We start from the raw sequence: 22,727 nt of genomic DNA on the forward strand, positions 1-22,727 counted from the left end.
AAAAAAAATCAAACACAATCAAACACAAATCTTTTCATTTCTATACACAGTATCATATTGTGTACACTATATACAGTTCAGAAAAATTAAAATACACAGGAAAGAAAGTTAATATACAGGAGTTTGACGTACATGAGAGTAGGGTTGGGCAAGATGGTAATGCAAAAAATGCATTAGTATTAGTATTAGTAATGCATTAGTATTAGTATTGTAGTACTATTTGTATTAGTATTGCATGCAAATCCTTGCATAAGATCACAGTTAAAACAATGACGGTGCACATACATGCCTCCGTGTCCTCAAAATAAGTTAAGACTGAAGAATCAAGTGGGGCCAATATTTACAGACAAATACCAATTATCCAATGCCTTAGTAGCTGTACAGCTACTACTATAAATATCAACAATTTGTTGTACCTTTTGTAATATCATAGCATAAAGCAAACAAGATTGTCCCTCACATTTACGAGGTTTAGCATTTACGAATCAGCCAACCCAAGCTGTGCTGCCATTTTACATTTTTTAAGTGTTTACACTGAGGTACTCTATCCTACAGTGGAAAGGTCGTTTTTATTTTTACGTCCTCCATAACAACTAGTCACATGGTTCATGTTTTCCATGACACAGGTGCATAAACACTCATTAAAAATGTGGTATCCCTTTACACTCTCTGGTGGTTCGCATAGTTTTTGGTTTACGACGTCTTGGAAAGATTTGAATCACAGAGTGTGGGCAGAAGGAATGGGAGGTTGTCTGTGTGGGGTATACTCAAGCGTGAGTCTGGGGAATACCCACATGCTGCTTCACATCCTCATTCCTGGGATGACTGGCTATGAATGATGTGTAGATTTACATTTTACACCTACTCTTACACATATTCTGTATCAAAACTAAGACTGCATTACCACAGTGTCCTTGCTGTTGCGACCGCTGTGCTATTTAATGCATCTTCATGTGAGTTAACCTTTTCAGTAATCTGAATTACAATGCTTAAATTCCAAACAGTTGCAAAACTGCATCCAGTACTTTGGAAATAAATCTTGTGGTAAATATTCAAACGTACAGTAACAGTATGCTGATGGAGCATATTATATGCCAGCAATGTTGTCTCTACAGGCTTGCATAAACAACATAGTAGTTCTTCACTTGAATTTTCATGAGGCATATTGGAGTTTATGTAAGTCGTAATCGACCAGGCGAAAATTCTACTTAAGGATAAAATCCTTAATAACTTGCCCATCCTTGCCCTTCACCACAGGTCAGGTTCGACCCACACAATTTTGTTCTGTTCCTCCAGGATGGTGGAGCGCAGCATTCCCAGCAGAGCGGTGGTACCGTTCCAGCTGTCAGGGGGAAGCCTGCGGTACAGGCAGGGCAGTTTGTCCAAAAGCGGCTCCTCGCTGCGGGAACACTCCAGCAGCTGCTCCTCCGTCCAGCCCTCGCGCTGCAGCTTGTGCCTGCATGCACACCAACGCGCAAAGACAAGAGAGAGATGCGGATGGTCGTCAGCGTGAGTAAGATTCCAATACATCATCTCTCCGGCAGTTGCTTGTTACAGATTGTTTGTATTTGATTTTGTTTCACATCTGTTACCCAGATTATGGTTTAGTTTGCAGTGTCTCAATTAATAAACTCAATTATCTGTAATATTGCCAAGAGCCTGTTAGAACCCACATAATCACCATCAGCAAATGTAAGAGCCCTTATTTCACACGAGAAACTGCTTATAGTCACTCATAGTGTACACACAAAGAGCAAATCCACCATATCTATGCTGAGCATCTTATGGCCCGGTGTCAGCATGTACCTGAGTCTGCGCACATTGCGCTCAGATGAAGCGATGAAGATTATGATGGGAAAGATCTCTGCTTTGTGCAGACGTCGCACACAGTCTGGGCCAAGGGGGAGAACACAGTGGGAGCCCTGTGAGGAGAATGTATAAGGGAGCTTTATTGGAAAAAGCAGCAGTCTTTCAGCTTTGGTGATGCAGGGCTAAAGACTATTTAAGAGAGAATCTTGGGGTTACACTCTCCCTTCAGCGGGACCTGCATCAAGCTGATGTATCTCTTTCAGTTGTCCCTTCCGGGTTATAGGGCAAACCACGTGATCATTTAAATAAATGTCCTGGTATGTGGGTGGCTATTTCGTGCTTTAAAGCATACCTGCTTCATCACTTTCTCCACACTCTGTAATGTGTAGCAGCGGTGGCTGCCCTGTCCACATTCCTCCAGGATCTCTGCCTTATGCGTCCGCACCGCATGCTCACTGGCATTCAGCAGCTCTGGAGAGGGAAGGGGAGGAAGGAGAGAGGTGAAAAACATACAGAGTGAAATGGGCAGCGGGATGACCAAGCCACTGTAAATGTGAGTGAGAAGTCACAGTCCATCATCATTTTTTTTCCCATTGCCATCTGCTGTCCCTATATTGCCCACCAGGAGGCATCAGGTTGCGTGATTCAAGTTCACCAGGAGGCCTTTAGTACTTTACTACATATAAAATGGCAAGGTGCGATGGAAAAAACACAAATCTCAGTTTTAAAGTGTTCCATTTATATATAAAATAAATGGTGACACAAAAGTACACTTCCTACCTGGCTCACACAGCTGGAAGCCCGATAGTTCTCCCAATCTATTATTCATGATGCGGCCGAGGATTGTGGGAAGGAGGAGGACTGGGCGAGGAGTTGGTGGGTGGTATGGTGTGACCAGAGTGTATGGCATAAGGGTAACACAGCTTTTAGGCTCAGCACTGCTCCCTGCAATAAAAGTTGTCAACTGATTAAGTGTCCACTCTGATAGTGCTTATTGGGTTAAGGTTATCTCTTCTCTAGAATTAATCTGTACACTTTGGTTAGGATATCAATCCTATCAATTCTAGTACAATTATGTGTGGAACAGTTGGAAAATATTAAAATATTAATCCACACTTGAAAAAAAGGTAACTCATGAAAGCCTAGTACCTTAGATTTTATCCTTATTTAGCTCTTTTAATGGCCATTATTAAAATATTATTTCTAAAATCTTGCTAACGATTATATTTGCTCCTGCAAGTACCTACAAACTGCCTGTGGATTTCGAGCAGGCTTGTAAATATGCACTGGGGAAAAGGGCACTCAAAGGACCAGAAAAGTGGAGAGCAGCCATATATAATACAAGCATTTATTACAATTAGTTTGTTTACACTTTCTGTAGCTAGGCAGACAATGCTATGCTAGACAAGAAGAAACTGAACAGCCAGGGCAACGAAGTCCCCCCCAGTGACTTACTTGATTCCTTGTCCTCTCCTGTATTGTCTCCCTCCACGCTCACCCACAGAGGGTTGCGTCCTTGGCGTCCCGTGCTGACAATGCGCACTGTCTTCTGATTCTCCTGGGCCTGACAGGAGGAGAGGGGAGAGCTCAACGTATATCACCAACTCCTTCTGCCACAGTGTGAACTGGTTTGAGTGCCTTTACATGAGATCTTTCAGGTGGATCACTTTACTGCAACATCACCATTGCAGTTGAAATATTAGGCTGATGCCTTTTGCCATAACTTTGCCATAGTCTCATAACTTTGCCATTTTGTGCTTCATATTAAGTTTTCACTCAGAATTAAGAGATAATGGTAAATTAGTTGAAGGGTGCAATACCAGAGTCTGGTCTCAGAGTCAGGTTTGAGGATTGCCCCTACACCGATCATAACAAGGCGCTGACTACCATTCCTCACAGCAACCTACAGTGGCTGTAGCACTGAGCGCATCCTGTATTACTTACCTTCTTGAGTGGTCTTTGTGGGAATGCCATGTCCTCAATGGCTCTGATTAGTAGGCGTTGTGCTCTGCAAGAATAAGATGTATCTATCATTTAAATGCTGTCAGTGCTTTCAGCATTGAGCAATGCGGAACCCATACTGACCACTACACTGACCCTTTAGAGGGAGGTGGAGAAGCATTACGCATACCTGTAGTAGTTGGGCAGGGTACCACTCTTCAGATCCTTCAGCTGGCAGGGGTGGACGTGGCTAGCCTTCCAGGAGCCGTCAGAGCCATGCGTCGTGTTGGTCACGTGCAGGATATCATTGCACGTCACTGTCAGAGCTCCGGAGCACGCAGCCGACAGGGACATGTTGACACGCACGTAGAAGGAGTCCCCAGACGTGACCTCCCCACTCTGGAGCTGGAGCATCAGCTTCTCATAGCCTGGGAGAGTGAGAGCACACACATACTGAGAGTGAGATTACATACACACATACTGAGAGTGAGATTACATACACACACACAGAGTGAGATTGCCACCCATACAGACACAGTGAGATAAATTGCACTCTGAGACTGAGACTACATGCACACAGAGAATGAGATTTTACACACACACACACACACACACACACACACACACACACACACACACACACACACTGACGTAACATGCACACACAGTCAGATTACATATACACAGTGACTGAGGTTACATGGACACAGAAGGTGAGATTGAGGTTACATATCAAAGATGCTCCAAATTCAGGATTTGATTTGAGATTTGGCTGAGTACCTATATTTCTTGTGAGATTCGACTTACTCTTAAATACCTAATGCTGATATGGGTTTAAATTTTGCAAAGGCTAATGTGAGCCGTACGGGAGTTCATATTTTGGGTGCTAAATTTTGGGGTGAGGTAGCATGCACAGGTAATGGGGTAACACATACACTGAGTGGAGTAATACACAGACACATTCTTCCCGTTTTAACACCCATAATTCACTAGTTAATGTGCTTCACACATTCGCTCTCTGACATATGTGGCCTGTATGTACGACAAACTCATAAAACAGGTTCATTCCTCCCCCAGCTGCAGTAAATATCTGATGAGATATAGAAAAGCACTGCTGCAGAAAAAACACCACATGCCATGTATTGAAATCACCTCTGTAATACCTCATTACCAGTGAAATCCACCAAAATCAAAGCACAAGACACATGAACTCTGATCCTACATCAACTGTTACTCATTCCTATGCTTAATGTAGTTTGGTCATTTTCCAGTACCTCCACTGCCCCACCCCTACACTGTCCCTGCCCCAAACGCCGAAGGCTGACAGAACACACAGCTAGGCTGTAAAAAATATTCAGAGTATACTATATAATTGGCACTTAGTAGACGCTCTTATCCAGAGCAACTTCCATAGGCTACAGTTTTATTATCCATTAATGCAGCTGGATATTTACTGAGGTTAAGTACCTTGCTCAAAGATACAGCAGCAGCACCCCAATGGGGAATCAAACCGGCAGCCTTTCAGTTGCAAGTCCTGCCTCTAACACTACACTACCTACACTACCCTGCCGCCCATCCTGCAGAGTCTAGCATGACCGTGTGACCCCATGCTCCTCACCATCCTGGTTGGGCCGCAGCGAGAGATGGCAGAACCCTTGAACCTGGCCCAGGGCCCACAGCACCTCCTCCAGGGTGGAGTCCTCCAGCACCATGCGCAGCGACCGCCGCTCCTGCTCGTACAGCACCTGCAGCAGGTTGGGATCGAGGCTTTTTCAGTTTTAGTGGTTACATGAAAAAGGGAGGGCACCACATTAAAGTGTGAACAGGGTGATTGTCACCATGTCTGCATCAGTCCAGTCAGACAGCCATAGATGTCGTCTCCCTCACCTCCATGATCTGTGCCCCCGGACTGATGCCCACGAGCTGTGCAGCCGACCCCTCCGTGACCCTGTGAACGAACACTCCTGTCTTGTTCCCACCCACCACCTGCAGTTGCTTTAGTAGCGCCTCTCCATGGAAGGAGATGGTCATGACTCGGTTGCTGATGCGCAGGGCCTTGGGCCTTAAACGGACGAGAAAAGGAGGGGTGGCAGCCCTAAACACACACAGAGGGCATGGAGGGGGTTATTAACGTAATACAGTTATTATACTCATCAGTGAATGAGCTGGGTAAAGTTAGTAAAGACATAAATGAAGAAAATGATCAGATCCAGCAGAGTCTCTTACCCATCACTGGGGCTGTTGTTACAGGGAAGAGAAGGGGGTGTCACTGGAAGTATCACCTCATCATCCCCTGTTACATACACACAGTCGTAAAAGTCAGCTTGTTTCTCCGACAAACACACACACGCACACACACACACCAAGTTACATGTCTGTATTCACACTCACACACACACACACACACACACACACACACACACACACAAGCACACACACACACACACACACACATACACACACACACACACACACATACTGTGCACATACAAACATAAGGACGCACACATACAACACTCACACAGTGAGAAGAAATCAGACCTCTAATCCCACACCAGGTGAAGAAAACCAGAAATGTGAGCACAGTGAGACTTTTTACCTTCAGAAACAGTGTCGAAATCATTCTCTATGTCTATGAGGGATGCCAGGGAGTCCCACTCTGTCATATCAGGGCTGTGGAGCAGAATAAGAAGGGGAAAAACACAGCTTATAGATATGTGCTCGTATAACACATACATTTACTGTTTGTCTTGTTAAATTCCTGTTATAAACGACGCCTTGCTCTGTTTAGAATGCTGCAGCCCTCATGTCATGTAACCCAATAACCTGCTACACCCTGTAACCCTTGCTTGTCATTGGTCCTTGTTCTGCTTTTTGGCGTGCAGCCCAGCCTCACCTCTCAGAGTGACAATGCAGCTCATCCTCCCTCCTGCGCAAGGAGTCGGAGCAAGGCGGCTCTGCGTGTTTAGAGCGGATGCTACTAGAGCTGTCTTCACCTCCCTGCAGTCACGGAAAACAGAGTACCGCTGGTAACTAAAACGGCTGGTAACAAGCACTAAAACAACAGGCTTGACAGACAGACGGAATTTCCCATGATCCCTGTGGCTGACAGGCATTCATAAGGAACTGTTCATTCATCATTCATAGACAGACGATCCAGTTTGAATTACAGGCTGACCTCCGTGCTTGTGCTTCTCTTGTGTTCGGGACTAATGGCAAACATTCGCCGGAGTTTGGGTCGCGGGCTGGGGCTGGGCAGGGGGCAGTCACTGCAGGACTCCCAGCTGTACTTCCTGTCCTGTACAAATATACCTCACGTTATATGCCATAATCACTGTCCTTAATTTTGTGTACAGCAAATCGTATAAACACAATGACAGATATTTTTGCTGGCAAATGGTCTGACTCACCCCCTGTTTCTCCTGCTCCCCTCTCTGGGCGTTCCATGCTCTGAGGGTGAAGACCTTCTCCTGTAGCTCCACCACCTGCCTCCGCAGGGTGTCCTTCTCTGCCAGTGTGCGGGTGATCTGGGTCTGGGCCTCGTCCCTCAGCAGGTATGCCTGACGCAGAGGTGTGCGAGAGAGGAGCTCATTCCACAAAGAAGGATACCCACAGAGATGCACCTTTGCATGTACACAGGCGGGAGGCCTGACAGACCTGGTCTCTCTCCGCCTGCAGCTCCCCCAGCTGACTCTGTATTACTGCGCTCTTCTGCTGGTACATCTCACAGTCCAGAGATAGCTTCTGCACCTGAAGTGCCAGACACTCCTTCTCCTCCAAGAGCTACACACACAGACAGATAGACAGACGTAATTAGAGAGCCATGGAAGACGGACTCTGGCACATGTGGTGGAAAGAGCAGAGGAAAAGAAGGGACGAGAAGAAACGTGCTAATGCATGCACATGCAAACACACACACGCACGCACAACCTCGCCCGTTTTGTGTGAGAAACTAGTCAAGTAAGAAGAAACAGAGGGTCCCAGAGCAAGAGCTGGATAGGTCACACTGCCATTACCTGCCCCCTCTCCCTGGCCAGTTGCTCACTCTCCTCCCTCAGGGAGCATATCTGCTCCAACAGCTCCGTGCGGCCGTCCCGGGCCTCCTCCAGGTCCTGTGTGAGGATGTCCTCCCGTGCCTGAGGGAGGGACAGAGACTCAACCAACCTGTCCGATCACGACTGTCTCTTTACATTTACCAAGAGCTCTTCACGACTGTGAGAGGGACCACATAAAGTCTGCACAAACAAGCACATTTTTGATTCTGTTTATTCAGATAAGGACACAAGTAGGACTCAAGTCTGAACCATAAAATTAGGCCACACTACATATCATGAGATTGCTGTGTGAGGTTGTTTGTGCTGCAGGAATGACAAGAAGTGTGAATGTGTCCACTGTATGAATGTTTGATCGTGTAAAAGATTATATACGGGATATATATGTGATGGACCGAGTGTACCGGGAGTGTACGCTGACAGGGGATGTTTCAGTATGCGTATGGGATTTGAGGGGGTATTTGATAGTGTGTAAGGGAGTGTGTGCAGTGCAGTGTCCTCTCACCGGAGTAAATTTCTCCGCCTGCAGCAGCTTTCTGCGCAGCGCGGACACCTCTTCTCGCAGCTGCTGCGTGTCGCTGGGGGAGGCGCACCTGACAGAGCGCTGCCTCTGGAAGTCCGTCTCTTTCTGGGACTTGCGCAGCTCAAACTGCAGCTGGTACATCTGCCAATCAGAGACGGAGCAGAAGAGTGACCCTCACTGTCACCACGGGGATGAGAGAGTTATGTCACAGGCCTGAGGACAGAAGCCCGGGAAAGGAAGGGAAGGGAAGGGAAGGGAAGGACGTCCCCCCCTGACCTGCAGCTGAAGGTCCCGACAGCGGATGTTCACCACGGAGTTCTCCTCGACGGAGGCGGTGTAGCGCATGTGCAAGTCGCACTTCTCGTCCTTCAGCTTCAGCAAGTCGCGGTGCAGGCCGGCCATGTGCCTGCGCAGCCGGCTGTGCTCTGCCCTCAGCTGCCGCAGGGCCTCGCTCTGGGGCAGGGCCTGGCTCAGCTCCGCCTCCAGCGCCGCACACCGGGCCCCCATGTCCGCTGCCTCCCGCCGCGCCTCCTGCAGCTCCTGCTGCATCCCGGTCACCGCGCGCACCAGGTACTCCGTCAACTCCGCGTTCTTGATCAGCCCTGCGGTGGACAGGGGGTGGCAGGACCCGGTTAGAACAGGGACCATTGGGAGAGACACTGCTTCACTGTTTATGAGCTACACGTGAGAGTGTCGATCCACAGGACCTAAAGGCGACTCACCGCTGAAGCCTGAGGCTTCCGTGCTGGGCTTCCGACCTGTAATCTGGGTGTACAGTTTGGGGTAGTGGATCATCAGGCTCTCCAGGAGGGCCATGGCTCCGTTCCGCCCCTGAGTTCTCAGGATGTCCAGCATGTAGCCTGGTAGAAAGACACACCGACAGCTCAGTGTATTACAGTGCTCTGCTCTCCCCTGGGGGCAGCCAGGCACAATGCTGGGAGACTTCCTGAGGGAGCTTTATAGAACATATCAACAGTCATGATACTTCCTGCATGTCACTTCAAAATCACCCACAGCATGCTCCCTGTAAAAGTATTACTAGTTTACCTTTACAGTAATTATTTTACATGTACATCTCACTGGAACAAATATTATGTTTCTAGCCATTCTCTAGCATTATCCACTAATAAATTCCTGGCATCCTTCAATGATCCTTTTAATCTCTCCTCCTCTCTATACTTATCACCCCAGCTCTCCTTCTTTCCCGTCCCTCTCTCACTTGTCCTCATGCAGCGGTTGGGGAACTTCATGCAGTTCATGATCTCCTCCTCGTCCATCTCGGTGAGGACGCGGGCCTGGCGCAGGTAGGGGATGAGCAGGCAGGGCCGCGCCTCCAGCGACACGCGGTGCCGGTTGTTATTGATCAGGTCCCACAGCTCCTCCTCCTCCATCTCCTTCAGGTCGGGCCCGTCCGCCACGCACTCGGCCATCGCAGCCACCTGCACAGCACAGCAACGCTCAGAAATACTGGCTCACTAGCGCTGGTGCGTCTCAGGCGGGACACACCTGTGGGTGGTGACCCATGGCACACTTTCACGCTTTCTTACAGGCTGGGAGGCAGCGTGTGTGACGTCGACACCTTCCTTGCAACAATCTGCTGATGCACTGATAACAATGTCAAACACCGTGCAGGCAGCTGCTGAGAAAACCTGAAAGACCAGACCCCTGTTTCCCGGCACTATGCCTGCCCTGGGCCCGCCCTCTCACGCACGCACGGAGCCTGCCATTCCAGGCTGTGTACATTTCCCCCTGGAAACCAGCAACAAAGACAAACATCCTCTCACCTCTCTTTGTTCTGTCCACGAATTTTCTCTCTCCAGTCACTCTATACTATACTATATGGCCCTGTTTATTTGTTGTAGAACCCTAATTCAATATCCGTGAGAAGTACACAGTATACAACGCTCTTCATTAACAGAGCAATATGGTTATGTTTGCAGAGGCGCTGACAAATCCAGGGTAATAAAAGCACAGGGCCACCTGATTCAACTGTCAAACAAAATACATAATTGTATTTACATCAATAAAGACAAACAAATATGTACAGCCTATCTTTCTCAGGCAAACACCATGGGCCTCTGACATTCAAAATCTGTCAAAGTGATGGGATTTCTCCATAAGAAAAAAGAAAAACAAAGACTGAAATTGAAGAAACAGGGCAGGTATTTTTGAGTTTGCAGGTTTCTTTCAGATGTGCCCGTTAGTCCATTCTTGAGCTACATTACTCAGGATTTAGGCATAGTTAAAAAAATTAGGATCAATGTATAATTATTCCAATCAGAAAGCGTATAACTGGAACATGGCTTAATATATACTGTAATATAATCTCTGCCAGGTGTGGCTGTGACAAGGCAATTTGTAGCTGTTCATAAACGGTGACCATCAAACAAATTATCCTTCTATCAGAGGGTCAGTGGATGTACACTGTATCATTTGTCTGGGTCCTTTCATGCACCATAGGCATTTAAGAGTTTCCTTGTACATCATTGTAAGCTGCCAAATCATGTGGCAGGACTAATCGTGAATTATTTTCAAATACACCATAATACTGAGGTACATAGTGTGTGACACCATGGCCGGAATCACAATACAACACACTCACAGCACACTACTAAGTGGACACAGAGCTTGTATTTCATGAGCATAATGACCCCCGTTAAAATTCATCAAAGGCAACAGCCCATGTAGTATTTTTATTACAAAGCAAGAAATTGTAATCTGACACGTTGCTTGATGAGGTTTCTACACTGCATACATCTGGGGAAATGGAAAAAACAGTTTTCCGTGAGCTAATTTGTGAGAGACCTTCATTTGAACAAAGTATGTAAAGAATGAGTTAATGAGTAACTGCCTGAACAAAGAAAGGTTAAAGAATAATCCTCAAAACACAAAAAATAGCCTGAGTATGCTGGTCTAACACAGATATTACAAACATGTTGCCACGAGCAAATCAATCAAAGTTTCACAAAACATACAGCTCATGGGCAATTACCCAAAATCCAACATGCTTACAAGAAAAGATGAAAAAGATATTCAAAGGATCCGGGAAAATATCTGGGGCGTATCTCAGCCAACAAAAGCAGGAATTCCATCAACACTTATACCTATTCACTGTTTGCAACCAACCTATGCAGTAATCCATGAAATCAATCATAAAAATGAAAACAAAAGTATTGTATTTCTCTGTGGATTGTTTTTTTTATCATAATTTGCAATCACACAGATTAAAAATAATAATTGTTTAAAACAATATTGTTTAAAACAATATAAAACAATATAAACAATATAAACAATATAAAAACCAAAGATGTAATAGAATCAGAATTCATTCAAGTGATCTATTATCATACAGGTAAACAAAACTACGAATTGACATTCAGATATATAGCTTCTTTTGTTTCCTTAGAGCTGTAATGCAACTGAAAAATGTTAGTTGTATTACAAGAACAGGATGAGACTTACCTCTACAAATGTAACCAGACGTGTGATTCAGACAAGCAGGTCTGCCACTGCGGAATCAGGGCAGGTGACACAAGTCGGTGCACACAGCTGGGCGTGCAATGTTCTTCCCTGTAGTGTGTGAGCGAGGGAGCTGCCCCACACGACTCCACAAAAGAAGAAAAACAAAGCAGTCCCGACGGCGGGGCAAATGCATAAGGTCTCTTTCAACAGCGAGACAGCTGACTATAAACTGTCTACAAGCGCCAGCCTCTTTCACTTGCAACATCAAACTTGCCAGTCCAGCCCACATTGTTTTTATGGTTCTTGTGCTGACGTAAAGTATTTCCCGAACAAATACTGATATTTCTTTTGTTGGCTATGTATATGAATTAATCATTAATCATTAATTGACCAGGGAGTTTTTTTTTTTATTTCACAGTAAATTAAAAAAGTCATAATATATGTTTATGTGTGTGTGTGCATGTGTTTCTGTGTGTATGTGTGCCGGGTGACTACTGGTTGGGTAGGTACTCCTCGGGTGTTTTTCTGCCTTTTTCCCCAGATGCCGTCATGTGAATCAGAGAGAGCTCTGACAGAGGAGAGGAGAGAGATGGACAGCCTTTGGAGTTCAGTAGCCTCTGAATTCCATTCAAATGGTTTACTGACAAGCCCTGGGGAGGATAACAGTCAATGATTGATTAAGTAATGGCAGTATGTCAATCAAGGGCCTACTGTAAATGGTTAAGATGGTGATAGTGCATTCTTTGGACATGCATCAAAACTAGTCTCACATCCTCCTTGCTGAGCTAAATGGCTGAGGTCAGTGAAGAACTTGACAAATACAGTCTTTGAACCAGTCAGCCAGTCTCTGAACACCATCCTGGCTAACTCAAAAGCTCTACACCACCTCCAGCAAAAGGTAAGCCCCCCGCCTGCCTTCTGTAGCCTGTATCTTTTATACCATAATCACTCAGCAACTAAAATCTACTCTGCCCTCCTGGCCCGTAGGAGGCATTTTCAGTATTTTGATTAATGGTCTTCTCCGCAATCATCGTTTAGTCTTTCTCCCCTTGTGATTTAGAAAAAATCAGTAAGTTTGTGGATTTTAAACAGACTGAAAAGGTTTAAGAATAGTGATTTGGCATTGTATTTGTGTGGCCTGTTGATATTCAAGCAGATATTTTTTGACCAGGAGGAACAGCATGAGAAGAAGGCTGTTAGAAAAAACGGAGGAAATTAAGCTATATGAGCCTCGATTCAGCACACCCAGTACTCCAGTTTAAAATGTTTAGAGTGCATAATGGCAGTTTAGAATGGATAATGCCACTACCTTCATTAGGGTGTCTGGGTATGTTCTTGTTATTCATTCAGTAATTAGGCTCATTACGACATTGGCTCAGGTCTTGTGCTGACTGTGACCTGTCGCCCGCCTCTCCCCAGACTGCATCTCAGGAGAAGGAAGAGGACTCAGCAGGGACATGACATCGGTCATTTTTGTGAATTTGTGTTTTTTGGCTGAGACATTATGTTCGTCCTTCCTTCCCTCTCATTGAAAGTGTATGAAACAGGACAACCGGAGGAACACATTTACATTTACATTTATTCATTTAGCAGGCGCTTTTATCCAAAGCGACTTACATAGGTTTCAGTTCTTTATTATAAATGTTATCCATTTATACAGCTGGATATTTACTGAGGCAATTGTGGGTTAAGTACCTTGCTCAAGGGTACAGCAGCAGTGTCCCAGCGGGGATCGAACCGGCAACCTTTCGGTTACGAGTCCTGCTCCTCAACCACTATGCTACACTGCCGTGGGAGGGACAGCCTGCCACCAGGAAACATGCATTCATTAGTGTGCAGCCATAGGAGCGGAGGCTAGGAGTGTCACATGACGCATTACATACTGCTATCAATAGGTGACCATGACCATAACCTCAAACAATATACAATACAATGTATATGACGCATTACATACTGCTATCAATAAGTGACCATGACCATAACCTCGAACAATATACAATACAATGTATATGACGCATTACATACTGCTATCAATAGGTGACCGTGACCATAACCACGAACAATATACAATACAATGTATATGACGCATTACATACTGCTATCAATAGGTGACCATGACCATAACCACGAATAATATGCAATACAACGTATATATATATATATATATATATATATATATATATATATATATATATATATATATACACATATATATACATATAGATATATATATATACATTACCATGTTATATATTATTATTACATACATATATGTACATATATATTCTTGCATGTAATGCCAGACAGTCAGTACAGTCAGAAAAATGTCTTTAATCAATCAAAAGCATGGGTGCTAAGCTGGAGGATGGATTGCCGCTAAAGAGAACTCATGTGGTAAGAGTTGCTCTTATTGGTGCTTCATTGTCAGTGGGCCTAGCCTCTGTTTTGGTTGGGTCTTGTTCTTAAATTGGGACAGTTCCAGGTCATAGCTATGTGCTCTCTCCTCACCTCTCACTAACATTACCTAGTATTTGTACAAGGGCATTGTTGATAATTTATATTGACTGTTTCCTGGAAGGAGAGCTAGCCAGGGTGCTAACACAGTGGTGAAAATATACTAGTTGGTTACCATTTTGCCACCTAACTTATTTCTGTATGGACCCTTGTATCACTGTTACTGCTATATTTTTGTTGTATTTATTGTATTCACTGTATTTTCAATAAACATAAACATTAAATACAAATCTTACAGGATACTTGGATTGGAAGTAAAACAAAATGTTGAATCAAATCATGAAAAAAACAATCTGGACAAAGTAAAAAAATGCACTGTAAACACACATCAGATTCAGAAGATGAATTAGAGCCACAGTATAAAAGGTCACCTTTTCTCCAATCTCTTTTCACTGATGAGACCAGATATACAGTATGTGAGTTAAATATGTTGTACATTAGATGGCTGAACTCAACCAGGAAGTAGATTTCAGGGAAAGGCCCTGAAATCATATCTGTCTAATAATCTGGAGATTCTGAGAAGTAACTCATGAAGCTTCCCCGTACTTTGACGTAGTGAATGTGTTTAATCCTTTACAGCAATGAATTTGTTGTTAATAAAAGAATTTGGATGGGTTGATTAAAATAGCTCAACAGCCAATTTCAGTCCTTTTGAGAAATTCCAGACTGACAGAAAGGAGCAAAGATAGTTGCATTACCCCACTTTTTGATTGTGTTCTGCATAGCTTTTGTTATACATAAAATTAGTGCATATAAAAAAACACTGATATGCTGCGTGTCCTATCTGTAACAATTTTCCCTCTGAAATATTGACTTGCGCATAGTGCCTTAAGCACGTTAAGGACTCATAAAACACACAATCTTTTTGACACATTCCTTTCTATTAATAGCGGTAATTTCACTCTGTCTGGGATGATTGAAATGGTGCTGTTCTGCACATTTTAAAAACAATCTCAGCTATTTCTGGAGTTTCCCATGTGCTGTGCAGCATGTTCTGCACACATTTTAGCGGAGGGAGGGAAACATCTGAAACGAAAAAACGGGAACAAACAAAAATAGCTTGACTTACTACTGTACAAACCCGTCTTTCGACTGTTGTTTTTTTTTGTATTTGTCAGTATGGTGTATTACAGGGGGTGACTGATGTGTCAGTATGGAGTGTTATAGTGGGTGACTGTTGTGTCAGTATGGAGTATTGTAGTGGGCAACTGATGTGTTGACATAGAGATTACTGAGGGCAGCTACTGTTTTGGTATTTACGGGGCCCGTAGTCAGTGTTATGTTACTCATGTGTCAGCATAATGTATTTCAGTGGTGTTTAACACCTTTTTCATACAGTTTCATTCAGGATTTCATTTAAATTTGTGGTCAACTCTGACCAATGTCTATAAATAGAGGGCAAACTCTAGCAGGCTACATGCTGTTTGAGACTTCATCGAATTACTAAGAACAGGGTAGTGGCAGAAAGCAACAAGTCAATTCAAGTCACATCTAAACATTCTGTTGACTGCGGTAAACTGTGTATAAGTGACGACATACAGTTTATGGAAAGGCACAATTCAATGACTCTATACGTCAATTACCTTATTCATTTAGAAACAATGAAAATGGAGACCTGACTGTTCATAGCAACAAGAACAATCACCAAAACAATGACTAACAGCAGAAATGCATTCCTCTCAACATTCTGAAGAGGAAGTTTTCATATGAAATAAAAACAACAATCCGTTTTTTGGGCAGGTGGAGGTGGAAGGGGGGGTGATTGAATAGGGTTAACTGGGTTAACTCTCACAGAGCTCAGTTCAAAGTACTGGGTGCTTTTGATTAAGATGTATAATGAACAGCTAACCATGACCGTGCAAAACAGTCAGAAACCATCCCTGTCACCATTGCCCCTGAGTCCATTCACATGTTATGAAGAGGATAACTCTGATGACTATGTAGTCTGGCTGTTATCCACTAACAATCTACTTCCCATTCTTTCCTTTTAAATGCTTAAAAGGTTATGACTTTTCTCTTGTGCTCAGCAATACATAGAGCCTACTTCTGAAGCTGCTGTAACATACTTATATTGCCCTGTAGAAGGGAATCTGTAAATAAGATAAATATATAAATAACAGGAAGGGACATAAATGGTAGCCCAGGCAGAGACAGAAGAAAGGCAGGGCGGGGGGGGGGGGGGGGGGGGGTACAAGAACACAGCATACTTCATTGCCAAGATTGTAATTTTCACAGTTCTCCAAAAGACACAGCTCATCTCCACTGCTTTACATCTGAAGTGAACTTCACTCTGTTGTGTAACCACAGGATCATATTACAAGTACCCACTTCTATACAAAATTGGAGCCGGAAGGCAAGTGAAAAACATGAACAGTAGAGTCAGCGGATATCAGTTGTTGACTCATGCTGGCAGAGTCCCCTCAGCACCAAACATTTAGACTGTGACAGCACCAATTGACTGGCCTGTATGAATAAATTCCCATTAGATAAACTACCCAGCGCTTTGAATATTTGAGTGTAACCAACCAATTTAGTGTACAAAATCCCTTGCCAGAAGGAAAAAAATTATTTTAAAAGCATAAACTGGAATTTTTAAGAGAGGTGGAGTTACAGTATGAACAATTGACTTGCACACATTAGATCTCTGTCTAAAGGTTTTTGACCACTTTAAGCCACTGATTCATTTGCCTGTTTTAGCAAACATAATTTTTTCTTGTTTATGTAACTACGTTATATACCTTGGCTTTTGCAGTACATCTGTGACCACACAGTATCTTATTCATTTATGCATTTTGGGTCTTGTGTTGATTGGACTCACTGTTGAATAAACTGCATGGAAAACATGCAGCTGATTGATGCATGTGTTGATACATTGCACTGGCCTCAATGGCAGCAGTAATATGTCCAAGGGTGTGTGGACCATGTAAGTCTGTGCAGTAGTATACCAATACCAACTGTATGTTGGCACCAGTCAATTGCAGGAAATAAGACAAAACATGTTCTGATTGTTTGATCTCACGTGTGGAACCATTCAATTTCTCAGAGCCCAGGTTTCACTAGAACAAGGCAGGTCAGGCTTTGACCCTGTACACTGTTCTTACTAAATTTCTTACTAACCCAAATATAACCTAAATTCCAAACCAAATAAATTCCTGACAGTCTCTACGCTTAAAAACATTACAAAAATTAATTACTAGAGGGACATATATGGCATGTTGAATAGTTTTGTTTCCCAAAACTGAAAACCCTGGGGTCTTTGGTTTGCTTTGGCGATGTTCAGTGCAAGGACCTAGGAGAGGTGGCTGTGTAGCAGTGCCCTCTGGTGCTGCCCCCTAGTGGTCCCTCCTCGAAACACTGCAGGACTCAGGCACTGCTGATAGGCACATACCAGCACAGTCATTCCCATGCAGCCAACAGCTGCCTGGCCAAGCCCTGTGATTGGTAGTCTCTGCAGCAGACAGGGTGATGGTGATGGGACAAGGAAGAGAAGGAGACATGGGGATATGAGTCAGTCTATGAGTATGTGTTGGAACATGGCGGTGTGTTTGTGCTGTGCTGCAGAAATGAATAATGATTGCATATATCTATTGACCTCTTTGTCAGGGGGAGAATATGTCAGTAAAGTACTGAATTGAGTTAGTGTGCTATGTACTTCAACAAGGTCTCATTCTGGTCCTTCCTTTGAAGTCATTCTGACCCATCCTCCAGATGGCAGTGGTCTGCAGTCAGAACTGCATTGGCGCTGTGGAGCTCCAGCAGCTGCAGTTGGGCTTGTGCCTAAGTTTAATATTCAGACCCTCCTGGTTGGCCTGGAGGTCTTCAGTCACACTGTCATAATACTTCACTAGCTATAATCACACATGTGGTGCTCACACACGTGGCATCATAGACTCGCATATTGTAAGTGTGGTAACAAAATTTAGCAATAAACATTCCATAAAGATAGGATCACTGCAGCTTACCGTTTTCTCTTAGCGTAGTATAATAAAATCCTTAAAGATAAAAAAAAAACTCCAGAAAAAATGAACTCGCATCTTGGGAAATATATGACTGGATAATTTATGATCCGGAATGCCTCCAAACACACACACACACACACGTTGTATGGCCTACATACAGTAAAAAAGAAATGGTACTTCCACAAAAGGTGATACTAAAATTCCACACTGATGTTACATTTCAGGCCTGCTCCTCATGGTTAAACCTTTGTAGCTCCCCCCTGTTGCCAAAATCAATACTGCCACCAGCTGCTTATTGAGCGTGTTACTTTTAAAACTTAAAACACTCCCTACACCAGTTGATTCTAAGCAATTTCAGTTGAAAAAATAATACAGTCACTAACCCAGCGTTCAATATGCTACTTGTGTAATATCAGTAAAAAGCCATGCTGTAGTGTAGTCATGCAATTGATCTACTTAGTTTCAAGTGGTGGCTGACAGGGGCTTAGTAACTTTCTTGCTGATCTCAAATGCAACCTCTTGTTTCAATAGAGAAATGTGCTTGTCACCATTGTTGTTGATAATTTTATTTTTTTAAAATATTGCTCAGAATCATCTAAACCAAAAATACTCATTTTTATGGGTCAACCAGAATAGTTAACTTGCTGAATTAGTGAGGGGTAACCTGCTGAACTAAAAGAGGTTGATAGTTCATTTACAGCTATATAAATTAAATAATGAAATTAAATCCTTCTTAGAAATTCATTTCTCATGAAATTCATCTTCATTTCTTATTTTCTTATTTCAGTTGTTACAACCATGCCCGTCGCTGGGTTAGGGGAAATAGATAAATGCCTGCTTCTTTTGTGTACTGAAGCACATTAAGTTACCATACCTTTTCAGACAGGAACAAAAAAAAGTATGCAGTCCTTAATCATTGTAGATGATATCACGGTTCTCTGTGATTATCTCTGTGCAGACATGAAGTGAATTCACTTCCCAGTTTCCTTACATGTTCTCTGTTTACAGTTATTCTGGTTTGGTCCACTGTCAGACACTAGCCTCCTTTTGAATACAGAAATGCATAAGCCAGGATCAGATGGAACCGAATGAACTATATATATATCGAAAGAGAATTCAGCCTCCCAAAACCATGAACAGTAGAAATGCAAAGGTGCATTAATGAATTCCTTTGTGACGCCTTGTGCCCATGGCCGTAACCAGGGTTTGAAAAATAGTGAGGTCTCGGAGGAGAAATTCTCAACCACTGACTTTTTTATCCAGTTATATTTAGCTTCAAATTTTATTTTTAGCTCTAAAAAATTACCTAGGTCCGGACCTCGGTGACCTCATAGCTGGTTACGGGCATGCTTGTGCCAATCGCTGTGATACACAGTAAGAAGATAGTGTGCATTGTGTGGCATGTATCTGGTGACATTTCTACAAACAAGACCTTTAGGACAACACTCTTACCACAAACCTGCCTGAGTACATGTTGTTGATTTTCTGTGTGTATGGTACAATAAGCAAAATGCCATCTCTATACCCACTTAATTAAAGTCCATCAGGAACCTGTATATTTAGTCCTAGTATTAGGATGTGTACAGCAACTTAAAGTACAGGCGGTGCTTAGGACTGTAGCCACAGAATAGAGAACAAATGTATCATTCTCAGAAGGCAGCAAATTCAAGGAGATGGGAAAAAGGAGCAAATTTTTTGTCGTTGGTATATAAGAATGTGGATTCATAATTAGGTATTTATTTTAACAGGTGAAAGGACAGCCAAACTGCATAGCCAAGACGTTTACCTCTGAACCAGTATATTTGTGTGTATGAATATGCTGGTATTTATTTTAACAGGCGAAAGGAGTTTAGCTAACTGCTTAGCCAAGATGTTTACCTCTGAAGCAGTATAATTTGATCCCCAGCAATGTTGTTGAACAGGGTTGCAATGATGCTGGTATGATGCAGTACAGAAAAGGCAGAGGACAAGCACGTATCTAAGAATTCCATGAAGCAACTTATTTACCCATTAGAAGCTATTCATAAAATGTAGTGCCTGCACACTCATTCACAATGCCCTTGATTCATTACAGACTAAACACTGCTTAAGAGAGAAGGGCTTTTGTGACTCCAACTCCAAAATGAACATATTGTAATGCTGTTTTTTGCAGAGGTTTCCCTTTTCTGTTTTGTCGCCACATGTACATACATTAAGCTCACCTCAATGCAACAATCTATGCACTCATGAGGGAGTGCAGGGCCCTGTATGCCAATGTGACTTTTTCATACTACAAGTCCCACAATGCACTACAGTGGAATGCTTTTTTGGCATATTTCATGCTTTTTTGCAACACATTTTAGTAGTCACGAATTATGCAGAGAGGAGTAGGAACTAAGCTAATTTGTTCCAGCAAGGTGTGCTGCTTGTCATTGTTTATAAATGGCACAGCCAGTTTGATTCAGCTTGTACTTGAAGCACACAAGTGCTTTTTCCATCTGAGCCAATTGGGAGCCAAAGTGTGTACTAACTGGAGAGTAGGACGTATTCCACTGAAATCATCCAGGCAACTCGCGTGCACCTGACACTCTTCACAGGGTGCAGGGTACTAAGTGATGCAATGAGGAGACCCAGGCCCACCTGTCTACCCCTATCCCCTAAAGAAACAAAGCATGATTTGTTAAACCTCTGAGGGTGAATGGCATGGACTTGTTCTAACCTGGGCTGTAGGGCTTCTGTTTCTTTGTAGTTAATGTAATGTTTAACTGGACAGTAATGACCTACATACCTTACCCTTTGGTCTTGTGATAGCCAGTGTAACAAGCTATTACTGTAGTTTAATGATCAGGGGATGAGAAAATGGACAGAATTTCAGTACAGCAATCTATAGAAAGAGACTATTTACACTGGTGTCAAAACCAGGAATGACTGCCTCAATGTCTTGTAATGCTACAATTTATACAGCTAGATATTTACTGAGGCAACTGTGGGTGAAGTAAAGGTACAGCAGCAGTGCCTCCACAGGGAATCAAACCAGCAAACGTCTGGTTACAAGCCCTGCTCCTTACCACTGTGCAACACTGCCACGCATAGCATACAGGCATATGTGTATGAGCATAGCATACAGTATATGGGTATATGGTCCGGGTATCAAACCAGCTTGTGATTAACTCAGCAATGACCACTGGATCTCTCTGTCCTAAAGTACCACTTCCACTTTTTTTGTTCTTGGATCATCTAACTAAAGAGTTGAAAGTGTGAAATTCGCTTAAAGCCCCTTTGTGGAGTCAGATAAAACAGGATTAAGCTGACACAGTGATGCCCAGTGTACAAACACATCAGAGAAGCTTTTAGCTGTGAACGCATTATCACACAATATAGGGTAGCAGAGACATAAGCAAAATATCAGAGGACTCTGTTATACTGTACCCTCATATCCACAAAATGTTAAAAACACAGCTTCACCTAATCGCTCCTTCAGGTATCTTAGGTGCTTCATAACTTACCTGCAGAACACCGTGACTGACAAGTGACAAACAGACTTGAGAATGACGAGTATTCACCTTAGGGGTGCGACCGACTGTGAAGAGATCTTTGCGGTGGCCTTCAGGCAATGGTGCTGTGCATCGTCATGCAGATTGTAGAAAGCAGGGTCCTTCCGGTTCGGGAAAACTGCTACTACTCAATTTCTTGATAAGCAAAATGTTTTCAGTGTTTAAAAACACTCTAAACTAAGTGATTGTACTTCAATGTGCTACTTATGTGTAATCAACGAAAAGCGCTGCAGTGCAGTCATGCAATTCATCTGCTTGATCTTCTTCTTGGTGGCCTAACTGTACTTCATAAAAGTACAATGAGGCCACAAAGACCATCTTCTTTTGCAATTGAACCTACAGAAACGGTAGTCATTTTGTGAGTGGTGTCTTGGCTCTGTCTCTCATTATTTTTATGCAAAGAGGAAGTGAATGCACCATCTGATTTTTTTTGCACTATTTGCAATTATTGTAATCTGACAGTGGCCTTCTGTTGAATGCATGAATGCTTAAACCAGCATCAAACTGAATCAAGTGAATTGCATTTCAAATTAGACTTCTGCCCATAAAGCCTGGACAGCATTAAAGCAGAGGCCAGCACAGATTAATTTCTTGTTCAAGCCTTGTACCAAACATTGCAATACATGGCAATAAAGCAAGAAATGGTGTCTCTTGTGTGACGTGCATCTTACTGGATGTGAATTTATTATATTAAAATTCTCTTAAGCTAGCAGTTAAAGCTAGCAATAGTGTTCAGACACTATTGGATGATACAGAATTACAACAGCAGCCAAAACTACCTCAGTACCACATTCATGCACACTGTAATGCTGTATTTGCAATAAAAACTCAGTCTTGCAAGGTTTGTAAAGGCACAAAGTAATTATTATTCAGATGCTGTATCAAGACATTAACATTTTTACAGTCAAACCTCACAACAAATTTTTCCAATTTA

The 22,727-nt window shown here is 43.2% G+C and overlaps 1 protein-coding gene across 1 annotated transcript; it reads right to left on the minus strand.

Annotated features, from left to right (window-relative positions):
- Positions 1-125: 125 nt before the first annotated feature.
- On the minus strand, positions 126-11,963 carry card14 (caspase recruitment domain family, member 14). The gene is made up of 21 exons (XM_036530201.1): positions 11,788-11,963; positions 9,545-9,764; positions 9,048-9,185; positions 8,602-8,927; positions 8,308-8,466; positions 7,767-7,886; positions 7,408-7,533; positions 7,161-7,310; positions 6,929-7,048; positions 6,647-6,750; positions 6,350-6,423; positions 5,977-6,043; positions 5,638-5,845; positions 5,369-5,495; positions 3,941-4,178; positions 3,754-3,817; positions 3,265-3,373; positions 2,590-2,754; positions 2,162-2,280; positions 1,807-1,922; positions 126-1,456 (listed from the first exon to the last, which is right to left on the minus strand). The coding sequence occupies exons 2-21, from the start codon at positions 9,753-9,755 to the stop codon at positions 1,249-1,251; spliced, it is 2,949 nt and encodes a 982-aa protein (XP_036386094.1). The 5' UTR covers positions 9,756-9,764; positions 11,788-11,963; the 3' UTR covers positions 126-1,248.
- Between the last annotated feature and the right edge of the window lie 10,764 nt (positions 11,964-22,727).

The sequence above is a fragment of the Megalops cyprinoides genome, chromosome 1 (assembly GCF_013368585.1).
Source record: "Megalops cyprinoides isolate fMegCyp1 chromosome 1, fMegCyp1.pri, whole genome shotgun sequence".
NCBI lineage: Eukaryota > Metazoa > Chordata > Actinopteri > Elopiformes > Megalopidae > Megalops > Megalops cyprinoides.